The 13,180-nt window shown below is 37.3% G+C and overlaps 1 protein-coding gene across 3 annotated transcripts in view; it reads left to right on the top strand.

The window, feature by feature from the left end:
- The window catches only part of WASF3 (WASP family member 3), a 131,009-nt gene that overhangs the window by 92,905 nt on the left and 24,924 nt on the right, over window positions 1–13,180 (top strand). For all 3 annotated transcript variants that reach the window (XM_057490133.1, XM_036917374.2, XM_057490128.1), the window contains 2 exons: window positions 7,733–7,867; window positions 9,900–10,053. In XM_057490133.1, the coding sequence (XP_057346116.1) occupies window positions 7,733–7,867; window positions 9,900–10,053 (289 nt within the window). The remainder of the gene's footprint in view (window positions 1–7,732; window positions 7,868–9,899; window positions 10,054–13,180) is intronic.

Below are 13,180 nucleotides of genomic sequence, written 5' to 3'. Positions count from 1 at the left end.
AAATTTTATAGTGATAAAAAAAAGTCAGTTTTCCAAGAACACACAATTTTCAATGTGTTTTTGCCTAATAGGAGAACTTAAGTACGTGGAATAAAAATAGATAAAGGGAGAGATAGGCAAACCCAGAATCATAGTGGGAGATTTTAACAAAAACCTCTCAAGAATGATAAAACAAATAGAAAAACTGTAAGAGTATAGAAGGTTTGGACAGTACTACCCACGAGTCTGACTGACCTTTGTAGATGTGGTTCCTTTCTAGAACACTGAACTGCAAACTGTAGAATACACATTTTTTAAATGTTCACCAAAAGAGAACATAACATTTGAAAAGATTGGCATCATGAAGAGTATGGTGGGTAATGAGATAATTATAATAATCTTTTTAGATAATTCTCACATATTGGAAAATAAAGCAGAATCTTTTAATATAATCCTGGGGTCAAAGAAGAAATCAAGAAGGAAATTAGAAACTATTGCTAGCTGTGTGGTAATGAACACACAAAGTACCCATGTATCTGTGGGATTTAGTTAAAGAAGTGCTTAGAGGGAAATTGTACATTTAGTGCCTACATTAGAAAGGAAGAGAGATTTAAAATCATGAGCACATTCCTTTAAAATCATGAGCCCTCGATGTTGCTCCGCAATCTTGCTGTAATTCCCTTGTTAGTTTTCCTGCCCTTAGAAAGCCTATTTCATATCTTTCCACCTCAAACTTCTCCACTCCGAGCTGATGACTTTTTATTTCACTGGGAAAAAAAAGGCAGCCAGAGGAGAACCAAACAGCCCTCTTCTCCAAGTCAGCCTGCTGATATGACCTGTACAGGTGTGTCCTGCTCAACCCTCTTAAGAACGGCGACTGTTCCCATAAAGCGCGGGCCCTGTCCCCTCACGATCATTCCCCTTCGTGTACGTCATTCCTACGAAACACTAATATGCTGAGAAATCTAACTGAAATCATCCTCAGATCATCCTCTGCCTATTGCCCTTTCTTGCTCCCCGTCACAGCCTCTCATGTCTGCCCTTTCCTTCCCTCATTGTCTCTGTCCCATTAAAGTTTTGTCCTTGAAACCGGGCCTGTCACTCTAACCAGCAGCTTCCAGATTGCCAGACCTGGTGTTCTGTCTCAGTCTTGTTACTTGATACGTCAGCTACATTTGGTTCAGTTAGTAACTTTCTGCTTCTGGGAGAACTTTCTTTACATGGTTTCTGGGCCGACACATTTGGGTGTTTCTCCTGCCTCACAAGCTGTTCTTTTCTCCTTTGATGGTCTTCCCAACCTCTACACGTTGGAATGCTCCAGGGCTTTAATATGTATGTGTGTGTGTGTGTGTGTGTGTGTGTGTGTATAAAGCATATTTAAAATAGTAACATATATTGAGTATGAAGTATATTTCAAATATTAAAATATATTGAGAATATTTCAAATTACATATATTTCAAATATTAAAGTATATTAAGTATATTTCAAATATTACATATATATTTCATATATTGAAGTGTGATATGTATATGTGTGTGTGTGTGTGTGTGTGTGTGTGTGTGTGTATACTTATTTTATACTTTATATGTAATTCTTTCCTTAATCTGGAGCAGTTCCTTGGTCTTCCTTTAACTTTTATGACTTGGCATTCTGAAAGGGAACTGCCATTTACTTTGTGGAATGTGCCTTGGTCTAGATCTTCCAGTGTCGCCTCATGGTCAGATTCAGCCTATCGGCAGGACTGTCGCAGAGTGAGGATACATGCTCCTCCGCGCACTTCATTGGGAGGCACTTATTGTCTGCTTATCCCATGATCACCCAAGTCACCTGTAGTCATTGGCTGATGTTTTGTCCGTAGGTTTCTTTTTTTTTTTATTAAGGTATTATTGATATACACTCTTATGAAGGTTTCACATGAAAAATCAATGTGGTTACTACATTTACCCATATTATCAAGTCCCCACCCATACCCCAATGCAGTCACTGTCCATCAGTGTAGTAAGATGCCACAGATTCACTGTTTGCCTTCTCTGTGCTACATTGTTTTCCCTGTGATCCTTCACACCATGTGTACTACACATAATACCCTTCAATCCCCTTCTCCCTCCCTCCCCTCCCGCCCTCCCCCACCCCTCCCCTTTGGTAACCACTAGTCTCTTCTTGGAGTCTGTGAGTCTGCTGCTGTTTTGTTCCTTCAGTTTTGCTCCATTGTTATACTGCACAAATGAGGGAAATCATTTGGTACTTGTCATTCTCCACCTGGCTTATTTCACTGAGCATAATACCCTTTAGCTCCATCCACGTTTTTACAAATGGTAGGATTGTTTTCTTCTAATGGCTGAATAGTATTCCATTGTGTACATGTACCACATCTTTTTTATCCATTCATCTACTGATGGACACTTAGGTTGCTTTCATTTCTTGGCTATTGTAAATAGTGCTGTGATAAACATAGGGGTGCATATGTCTTTTTGAATCTGAGAAGTTGTATTCTTTGGGTAAATTCCAAGGAGTGGGATTCCCAGGTCAAATGGTATTTCTATTTTTAGTTTTTGAGGAACCTCCCTATTGCTTTCCACAATGGTTGAACTAGCTTACGTTCCTTCCAGCAGTGTAGGAGGGTTCCCTTTTCTCCACATCCTCGCCAACATTTGTTGTTCTTAGTCTTTTTAATGCTAGCCATCCTTCCTGGTGTGAGGTGATATCTCATTGTGGTTTTAATTTGCATTTTCCTGATGATTAGTGATGTGGAGCATCTTTTCATGTGTCTGTTGGCCATCTGAATTTCTTCTCTGGAGAACCATCTCTTCATATCCTCTGCCCATTTGTTAATTGGGTTATTTGCTTTTTGAGTATTGAGATGTGTAAGTTCATTATATATTTTGGATGTTAACCCCTTGTCAGATATGTCATTTACAAATATATTCTCCGATACTGTAGGATGACTTTTTGTTCTGTTGATGGTGTCCTTTGCTGTACAGAAACTTTTTAGTTTGATGTAGTCCCATGAGTTCTTTTTTGCTTTTGTTTCCCTTGCTCGAGGAGATGCGTTCAGGAAGAAGTTGCTAATGCTTATATGCAGGAGATTTTTGCCTATGTTGTCTTCTAAGAGTTTTACGGTTTCATGACTTACATTCAGGTCTTTGATCCATTGAGTTTACTTTTGGGTATGAAGTTAAACAATAATCCAGTTTCATTCTCTTGCATGTAGCTGTCCATCAGTGCAAGATGCCACAGATCCACTATTTGCCTTCTCTGTTTTGCCAACACCAGCTGTTGAAGAGGCTGTCATTTCCCCATTGTATGTCCATGGCTCCTTTATCATATATTAATTGACCATATATGGTTGGGTTTACATCAGGTCTCTCTAGTCTGTTCTATTGGTCTCTGGGTCTGTTCTTGTGCCAGTACTAAATTGTCTTGATTACTGTGGCTTTGTAGTAGAGCTTGAAGTTGGGGTGCATAATCCCTCCAGCTTTATTCTTCCTTCTCAGGATTGCTTTGGCTATTCGGGGTCTTTTGTGGTTCCATATGAATTTTATGTAGGTTTCTTTATATAGTCTCCCCACCATGTAATTAATAAATATCTTACAGGAAGACGTGAGGAGACCATGTGATATCCTACTCCCATCCCTCTTCTGCCCACTACTCTTAGCATCTTTTGATGATTCCTGCCCTAAACACTTATTATGGTATTGCAGAATGGTGATTTTTGTTGTTCCATAATTTTTTCTATATTTAGTAGTTGGTATTGTGCTATAATTACTTTTACCTCTTTCCTTGTTTATATATTCACTCATTTATATGTCATTGAGAACTCTTGGATTTTTATTCTATGGGTTGTAATCTATTGTCTTTATTATTTATTTTGATGCTCACATTTTCTCAGCTTTGGCCAGTGGGAGCCCTTTCAGGCTGGCTCCTGTGGCCTTTTGAAATGTCCCCCATTGAGTACTTCTTTATTTTTTCTAGAAAGCACAGCAAGATACTCTAATCTCATCTTATACTTTTCCACCCTCAGCCCTAGAATCAGTCATTTTTCCAAGGAACCTGGATCCTTTTAGTGGAGAATAAAAAACCAAAATCTTGACAAGCCAAGATATAGGTTCTAGCTGTGTGTCTTAAAGTTTCTGAAGGACGTTATTATGACTAGTTCTTGTTCTACAGAAAATACTCATATCAGTTTCCAGTTAATCTTCACTTTTAAATAGAATTGAAAATCCATGCATGATATTTATGTTTCAGCAGTTTGAAGGCATACTTCTCAATCTGATGTACTTGGACACAAGTTCATAAGTGTTCTAATTGATTGAATTCGGAATTAGTTTAGTTTGGCTATTAATGGACTTGCCATTGAAAGAGTCAGTAAAATTAAGCTTTTCAAATAAGTTGCCATTTGCAAAACCAAATACTGTAATTGCAATACTTTATTCTTGTTCTTCAGAAAATATAGATCCTTCCGTTTTTCTTCTCTTTAGTCACTTGTTAGCTTTCAGCAGCTGGCAAAAGATTAAATATTCAAGTCTTTAATTTATGTTTCTTTTTACAAATCAAGAACTTCCGATGAAAGTATAGTATCAATTGCATGTCTTTCTCAAATAGGGTTACGCATTGAAAGTAAAGGGCACATATTTATCCTTTTCAACTTACATGGCATCTAGCAGAGTGTGGTTCCCAACAATAATCCCCATGCTTTGAGAACACTGGTGTATACTCCCATATTCTTGGTGATATATGCTGTCTCTGTTAATTAGATGTCTGCATAACTAAAGGGAAAGGGATGGTTTGTTTTTGAGTTGTGCTGGAATATTTTTTTAAACTATGAATGGTCAGGTAGAAATACAAAAATTAGTTGGTTACAGGTTGACTATGTCTATCATTCTAAATAAACAACTGATAGACTTGGATGTAAGACATTCAGAGCATTGTGCTTTGTCTACAGATCCAGCTAACTGGGCAGGCATTTCTCCAAATAGGCATCATAAAACAGTAGTTCTAGAAGATGTTAATAGATGTTTCTAGGCTCAGTCAGGGGATGCTAGGTGCTACTCTTACAGACTCTTATTGCACATTAGCTTATTAAAGATTTTGGGATGCTCCAAGGTGTAGAAACATGTTTAATCTTCTTAGCCCAGCTTTTCCCAACCTACTGAGCAGGGAGCAGTTTTGGGTTGTGTATTTGTTATCATGAAAACACTGGTATAGATCATGTGTTTTTATTTGAGATAATCACTGAGCACTGGCTCAGCAAAGATGAAAGGCATAGCTCATACCCGCAAAGAACTTATTTAAAAAGAGACAAGATTAGTTATGTGATGAATCCTGATTGAACTGTGCTTTGGGTACTATGGAACAGAGAGGGGCATCTGATCTTCCAGAGCCCAGTCTGCACCCCAAAAGATTGATTTCAAGTTGATACATTTTTATTCATTTATTCCAAAATATTTTTGACCAGCTACTGTGTAAGCTAGGCACACCCTAGATCTTGGGGATTGATATAGTCACACACAGCACCTAGGAGAGTCCTTGTCCTCTTGAATCGACATTCTAGTGGAAGAAGATAGGCAAGAAACAAGATGAATAAGTACAAGTATAATTTATTATGTGGTGATAAATGCAAAGGGGAAGAATGCAGCAGGGAAGGGATAAGGATGAGTGTGTGTGCATGTGTTTGCTTGTGTGGTGAGGTGACTGAAGTTTAGCTAGGGTTGCTAGAGGAAGTGTCACTTAGAGAGTGACACTTGGGTGCAGGCCTGGGTGAAGTGAGGGAGCAAACCTTGTGGGTCTTTGGGACACAAATGGTCCAGGCAGAAGGAACAAGTGTAGAAGCCTGAGGAGAAGCAGATATGCTAGGCCCACTGGAGAAGGAGCAGGGAGCGGGCAGAGTTGGAGCGAATGCACAAGCAAGAGGCAGTGGTAGGTGAGGCCAGGAAAGTGAGTGGAGCCGAATCATGTCACACTGTGTAAGCCATTGTAAGGCTTGTGGCTTTTATCCTGAGTGAGATGACAAAGCCCAGAGGGAGTCGGGAAATGTGGAAGAGCGGCAAGTCTGTGAGAAAGTGGGATGGGTTTCGGGATTGAGGGTAGTTCTTTCTGACTGGAGAACAGAGAAAGGGCAGAAACGAGGTGCACAGGGCCTTCTCTATCCTGCTGAGAGGCTGGATTTATCTTGAGATGCTTGGGAGCAGTAGAGAATTTGAATAGGAAGGACAGAGTCAGACTGTCTTTTAGAAAGATCATTTGGCAGCAGTGAGATGAATGGATTTGAGGGTAGGAGGTGAAAAAACCACACTGCTGATGTAATTCAGGAGGGACACCAGGAGGGTCCTTTTGTTGTGGTATAGCATGTTGATTGTCAGATATGGAACCATTCTTGCTTCTTGGAGTAAACCCACTTTATCATGGTGAATGATCCTGTTAATGTATTTTTGAATTCAGTTTGCTAATATTTTATTAAGGATTTTGCATCCAAGTTCATCAGAAATATTTGCCCATAATATTCTTTTTTGGTCTTTCTCTGGTTTTGGTGTGAGGGTAATGCTGGCTTCATAGAATAAAGTTAGAAGCATTCCTTCCTCTTCTATTTTCTGGAATAGTTTGAGGAGGATAGGTAGTAACTCCTCATTAAATGTTTGATAGAATTCATCTGTGAAACTGTCTGGTCCTAGATTTTAGTTTGTTCAGTTTTTGATTACTAGTAATTGATCTATTTAGATTTTCTGTATCTTCCTGATTCAGTCTTGACATTGTATGTTTCTAGGAATTGAGCCATTTCTTCTGGGTTGTCCCGTTTGTTGGGATACAGTTTTTCATAATAGTCTCTTATAATCCTTTGTACTTCTATGGTGTCAGTTTTAACTTCTCTTTCATTTCTAATTCTGAGTCCTTTTACTTGATGAGTCTGGCTAAAAGTTGATCAATTTTGTTTATTTTTCCAAAGAACCGGTTCTTAGTTTCATTGATCTTTTCTAGTGTTTTATTTAGCTCTATTTCATTTATTTCTGCTCAGATCTTTATTAATTTCCTTCCTTTTACTAACTTTGAGCTTTGTTCTCATTTTAGTTCCACTGGATGTAGGGTTAGATTGTTTGAGGTAGGCCTGTATTACTATAAACTTACCTCTTAGAACTGCTTTTGCTGTGTCCCAAAGATTTTGTGCCATTGTTTCCATTTTCATTCGTCTCCATGTATTTTCTTATTTTTATGATTTCTTCATTGAGCCATTGGTTGTTAAGTAACCTGTTTTTTGAATTATAACAATTCAAAGCCATTGGGAAGTGTTAGGCACAATATGTTAGCTAATGTTTCTGATAGTGAATGATATAAAAGCCTAAATTTAGAAACCAACTTGACTTATTTATTGAATTATCTTAGGAAGTAAAACGAAAGTTTTTAGGTCCTGAGATTCTATTTATACATAAAGCATGCAAAGGGAGAGTTTTTTTTTTTCTAAAAATGTTTAATTTAATTTAATGGGAAACAACTTGCATGATAATTCATGTAGCAATTAAATAAAATGTCTATGCTATCTGGGTATTTTTAAAATTCTACAACTTTGGGTCAACTTCAGATATGTATGACTATCCCTAATAAATTTTCAAAAATTCTGAAGGCCCTTGACTGTGATGCTTTTTCTTATAATCATTTGCACAAAATTCTGTGTGTTGACAGTAATCAGCATTGGTGAAAATGTCTGATGGCTGCTTCAGCAGTTCTTAGCAGATGGCTTTCTCCATTCATTTTCTTCTATAGGCAAACATGCTGAAGACATATTTGGTGAGTTGTTTAATGAGGCTAACAACTTCTACATCAGAGCAAATTCTCTTCAAGACAGAATTGATCGCCTTGCTGTCAAAGTTACCCAGCTGGATTCAACAGTGGAAGAGGGTAGGTAATTGCATGAAAGCAATGAGCTGGAAGTGATGTTGACAAGATGGTAGTAATTAATTGCAGTGTAATTACTGCTTTTTCCTTGGGGTAGTATGCTGATATTTCATCTTGTCTTCTCCTAGATGAATAATGAGGGGGGAAAACCCCACAACATTGGGTTAATTAGGGATTAAAAAGTCACATCTTGTCTATCTCATATATGCCACTCTTTTAAAAATAATTACACATGTAGTATTTGTTTTAAAGGATTCTTCAAATGCATTCAGTATTGAAAATCCTAGTTTAGATTATTGGTAATAATTTTAAAGATAATAGAATCACTCCAGAGGTAAGGTCCAGTGAAGAGGGAGGTTTATACATATATAATGGGACAGTGAAGTCATCCATCTGCTACTCTTGTTAGGGTTAATACTTAGAAATAACCTTGGTGATCCTACTGATTTAATTTCTCAGAAATGGCATTTACTGAAGACCTTTAACCTCCAGGATTGTAAAGTAAAGTTAATACTGACAAGCACTATGTAGTCAAATGATAATCATTTTGATGATGCACCCTGAAATTGTGGCAGTTTAACAAAAAATTCGACAGTTCCTTTTTAAAAATTTCACTCTCCGTACCTTTTGAATGAAAGATTGAGATTAGTCTGGAAAATGGAAAGAAAATCTGCAGATATGAGAAAAATATTCAGATTAAAAATTATTTTTACATTCATATAATGGCAGCTAAAATTTCTCAGGTTGCATTAAAACAATCCTAGCATCTGATTTTTCTACTAGACCTCCAAAAGTATTAATAAAAAAATTTTTTTTAATGTAGTTACTTGTGGACTTCTTCCTTCATCATTTAAAAAAATGTTTGCCCATGTTCAGATCTTTTTCAAAGGTCAAAATTAATGAATTAGAAATTTCACAAAAATGTCTAGAGCATTGATATGTATCTTTTGTGAACATTCTTTAATATGATTTTTTAAATTTATTTTTTATTTGAAAAAAATCTGAATAGCTACTTGGTCACTTTCAGAGAAGGAATTAACATCATCAGTCATTCACTTTTCAAATTGGTATCACTAATATTTATAATCTTTTTTTCAGTTTTTGTTGGCTCTTGCAGTTCAAATGCTTGTGAAAAACCTTCCACTGGGAAAGGTCAATATATAGATGAAATATGTCATGAGGTTTTTTTCCGTGTATCTCATATCCTGAAAATCCCTTTCAATCAATTTTTGCCTTATTGCTTTCCTTGGTATGAATGTTATCATAGGAAAACTGCTTGACCAAGTAAGGAAATCTGTGTTCTATTTTGGGTCTGCCGCTTTTTTGCTGGGTGGTCTTGGAAAGGTCACGTAACACCCCTGACTCCCAACTTCGCTAGTCAAGTGGGCTAATGGACTAGTTTGCCCACCTCCAAAAGTTTGTGTCAAGGTAGATGAGTTAGTACATGAGACGGAGGGTATTATACAAACACAAGAAATAAGTAGAGTTAGCCCTGACTCCTTTATGTAGTATCATGCCACTTAATTTCTAGGACTATATGTATGTGGAAAAGCTTTGCCAACTTTCCTTAATGTTAGTGCCTTTTAGTTAGTGTCATTTCCTTAATATTAGTTTTTTATATTTGTGTATTCTTTGCAGAAATATTTCCCACATGTATTGTGGGGCTGGTACAAATGCTTGAATATGTTTCCTCCTAGGATCTTTGTATTTACCCAAATCTTTGTATTTACATGCCTGTTATTCTCAACTATATTCCTGTGTGGTTTCTGTATAAAGAATTAGGCTCTAATATTAGGTTCAGTGAAATAATTAGATTGCTACAAAAGAAGAAAAGACATGACTTCATTTCATAGAGATAACTTATTTATAAGAGGGAATGCATGTACATCCTATTTAAGCGTGGTTTTTCATAAACAATAAAAATACTATTTGTTATCCTAGAAGATGTTTATGATTATGAATCAAATTGTATGTATTTCTAAATAGTTAAAAATATTTCCATGTAATTCAATTTGGGGGGCTTTTCTCTAAATAGTGTCGCTACAGGATATCAACATGAAAAAAGCTTTCAAAAGTTCTACAGTCCAAGACCAGCAGGTGGTTTCAAAGAACAGCATTCCGAATCCTGTTGCTGACATTTACAACCAGAGTGATAAACCACCACCTCTGAATATTCTGACACCATACAGGTATGGCTTCCTACGTTCCCAGTGCCTTTCAACATAGATATGGCAAGAGAGGTGAGCAGTGCTGTGAAAGTATTTGTTCAAACTTTGAAAATAATTGCAGTATTATACACAGTGGAATTAGTTATTGGTACAGTTTTGTTACCATAAATTGTTAAAGTTTAGTGTTTCAAAATATAAATAAACTTATCAAGAGAAGTGTGAGCTCTAATTTTAGTTATCTGAAGTAGAAGTGGGCACTTTACAAAACAATGTCATGTGTGGTTATGTTGTTCCTTATGTTCAAAGTCAGTTTTAAAGGAACTGCACAATCATTTATAATGCAGCACAATACGTAAGTCAGCATTTAGCATTGCAGAGATACTTGTTACTGAATTCAGAAAACTGTTCTGCAGCATTTAAGGGTTTTTAAGAGTGAATAATAAAGTCAACAAATTAACCTGTTAATGTGTAGGACACATTATCAGGACCAGACTTCCCATGAAAAGAATGGAAAATAAATAGTGCAAAAATTCCAATTAAGAAACTAAAAACACTTTGTAAACCACCTCTCCTGCCTCCTGCCACATTAGTATTTCCTTTCCATTTTTGTCACCTTCTTCCTCTGCCGCCTTTCACATACACTTTGGTCTTTTGTGGCAAGTCTTGTTCCTGTCCATCCTTACCTCTCGTTGAACGCAGTCCTTCAGCCTTGAATGAGCACAGACTGTGTGACGGGGAGGGGTCCTCCCTGCCCTGCAGGCTTAGCTCTGCTGGGCCATCGTTCTGCAAGGCCTTTTAGAATTGAGTGACTTCCTTGCTTCCGTCACTGCCTTCCTGGGCCTGTTGGTCCTCCTCAAGAAGTGTCTGAAACCCTGTCCCATTTCAGGGTCCAGAGGACATGTTTGGACCTGCCTTTTGTTGCAGCTCTGCTATAAAAGCAGCAGTTCAAACTCATCCCTCTCTTTCAGCATGGAAAAAAGATTCTCTCAAAAAAAAAGTAATAGAGATCTCATGGGAACTATGACAGGAGACAATTGAGGTGCCACATTTTTCTATGAAACAAGTGTGCTTTTCTGGAGGTTTTAGTACATTCATTTAGAAATTAATGATAGAAATAGCAGTATTGTAAGCTTAATGTTGTAACTTGTGATTTTGATTTTGTTCAGTGGGTGTCTTCCTGGGGCAATTTCAGTTTTACTTAGCACTGGGAGCCATGAGGACTTGCTAATTAACATTTTCCTAAGAATCCTCAATATTCTCTCTAAAGGAAAAAAAAAAACCAAAAAATCAATGAACCCCTTATATTTGATTAATCAAGATCATGATTAAATATTTGTGATTTTAAAATTTTCATTGCATAAAAAAACGAATTGACTCATATTGAATGTGTATATTCAGTTTTCTTTGAGAAGTAGAAATAAAAACTGTTTAAGAATAGCAGTGCCAACTCAAATCTGTTAATTCAATAATATTTTGGGTATATGAAACCATAAATTTTTGCATTTGAACATAAGTATGACCCTGTCATAACACAGTCCTTTAATGTATGAGAAGTATAATGTGGCTGAAAAATTAAGTGTTTAGTTGCTATAAGCACAGGACCTTTCTGCTTATATTCTTATGTCAAGCTTAACATTTGTTTACTTGTGTATTAGTTCCCTTTTTAAAAAAACGTGTATTTTATACGTCTTAATTTTGCAGCAAGTTGCTGCTCAATTTTTCTGTACCTTCATCTGTACTGAAGGCCTTTTATCTTAGAGAAACAAATTATATTTTTCACAATCATGTTACTAAAAAAATCTCTATTGTGCAGCTTGCATATCAATTAGGAAACTTGGAAAACAAAGGATTTCAAGTAATCAAAGGTTACAGTATAGAGTGAATTGCACTGACTTGTTAGTGATTTTTCAAACAGAGAGTGACCAGAATAGTCCCCATAGACACTTGGGTCTTATTAGTATGTGACAATGAGAAGCTCTGTGAGAAACACACTCACTGGTCCAAATTCAGTAAGTGGACACAGAGACAAACAGAACAGTGGAGCGAGGCTTTAATGACGGTCTTGCAAGATCGGGTGTCTGGTGGGCAGGGAGTTTGGCGCCAATAATTTATCTCCTAGTGCAGGAGTCCCTCCCCTGGTTCCTCATTGGCTGAGTACTACAGGGTTCACAGTCTTCCCCGGATGTCGCCTAAGCCCGTTATATCTTTCCTTTACATGTCTTGTTCTTACTGGTAGGTTTAAAAAAACTCAAACAGGTACAGCCAGGCCCTTATCAATTCCCCACCCCCACTCTCAGCCCGAGCAGCTTCCCCCACGTGGCCCTTTGTTCATACCTTACTGTTAAAATGTCTAAACATCCTAGTGGGGATAAATCACATTTAGGTTTTATACTCTTTCCTAACAGCTCCCCCCTCTTTTTATTTAAGAATTTCTGATTTTATTCCCAGTAATGTATTTTAATTTACGCTTGGTCCTTTCTCAAATTTCTCTAATAGATTTTTACTCTCTTCCTCATAGTTCAAATTTTCTTCTAAGATTATTTTGGGTGTAGGTCATAGGTATTTGCTTGTTTATGGCTGCCTTTATAAGCTTTTGAGTCAGGCCTCTCACACAAGGGATGATACAGCATCTACAGCAGTTACAACTCCCGCAACTATAACAAGGGATGTTAAAACAGAGGCAACTATACCTTTCTATTTTCCAAACCATCTTTCCAACTAGTCTATAAAAGGGTCACTGCTGCCAGTTTTCAGCTAATTCATTAGCTAAAGTGGTGCCTTGTAATGATCTACAACTTCTTTGAAAAATATTTTTTCATTGGGTATGGAGAGAAATGCCAGGGTAAATGGAATGGCCAATTGGACTAAAGCACAAGTTCTAGTCTAGGTGGGTGGTAGCAAGTAGCGCAGGTTCCACTTTCCACAGTACCACCAAGCATCCACTTGGGGGATGTGTAATTTCGAGAAGTTGCCCTCTTTAGAGACATTTAGGACATGGGTACAAGTCAGTATGTTCCCCATAGGAGTTGTGAAACCTTCCCCTTGCCTAGAGAGGCATGAGGAGTGATTCATCTTCTCTATGGAAAAAGAGGGGATTGCCCTTGGGTCTGACTTCTTTAGTGCATGAAAGAGTAAAGACAAGCCCTTG

The sequence above is a fragment of the Manis pentadactyla genome, chromosome 2 (genome assembly GCF_030020395.1).
Source record: "Manis pentadactyla isolate mManPen7 chromosome 2, mManPen7.hap1, whole genome shotgun sequence".
In the NCBI taxonomy this organism is placed as follows: domain Eukaryota; kingdom Metazoa; phylum Chordata; class Mammalia; order Pholidota; family Manidae; genus Manis; species Manis pentadactyla.
The sequence above is the reverse complement of the archived record's forward strand: the minus strand, read 5'-3'. Positions and strand labels throughout refer to the sequence as shown.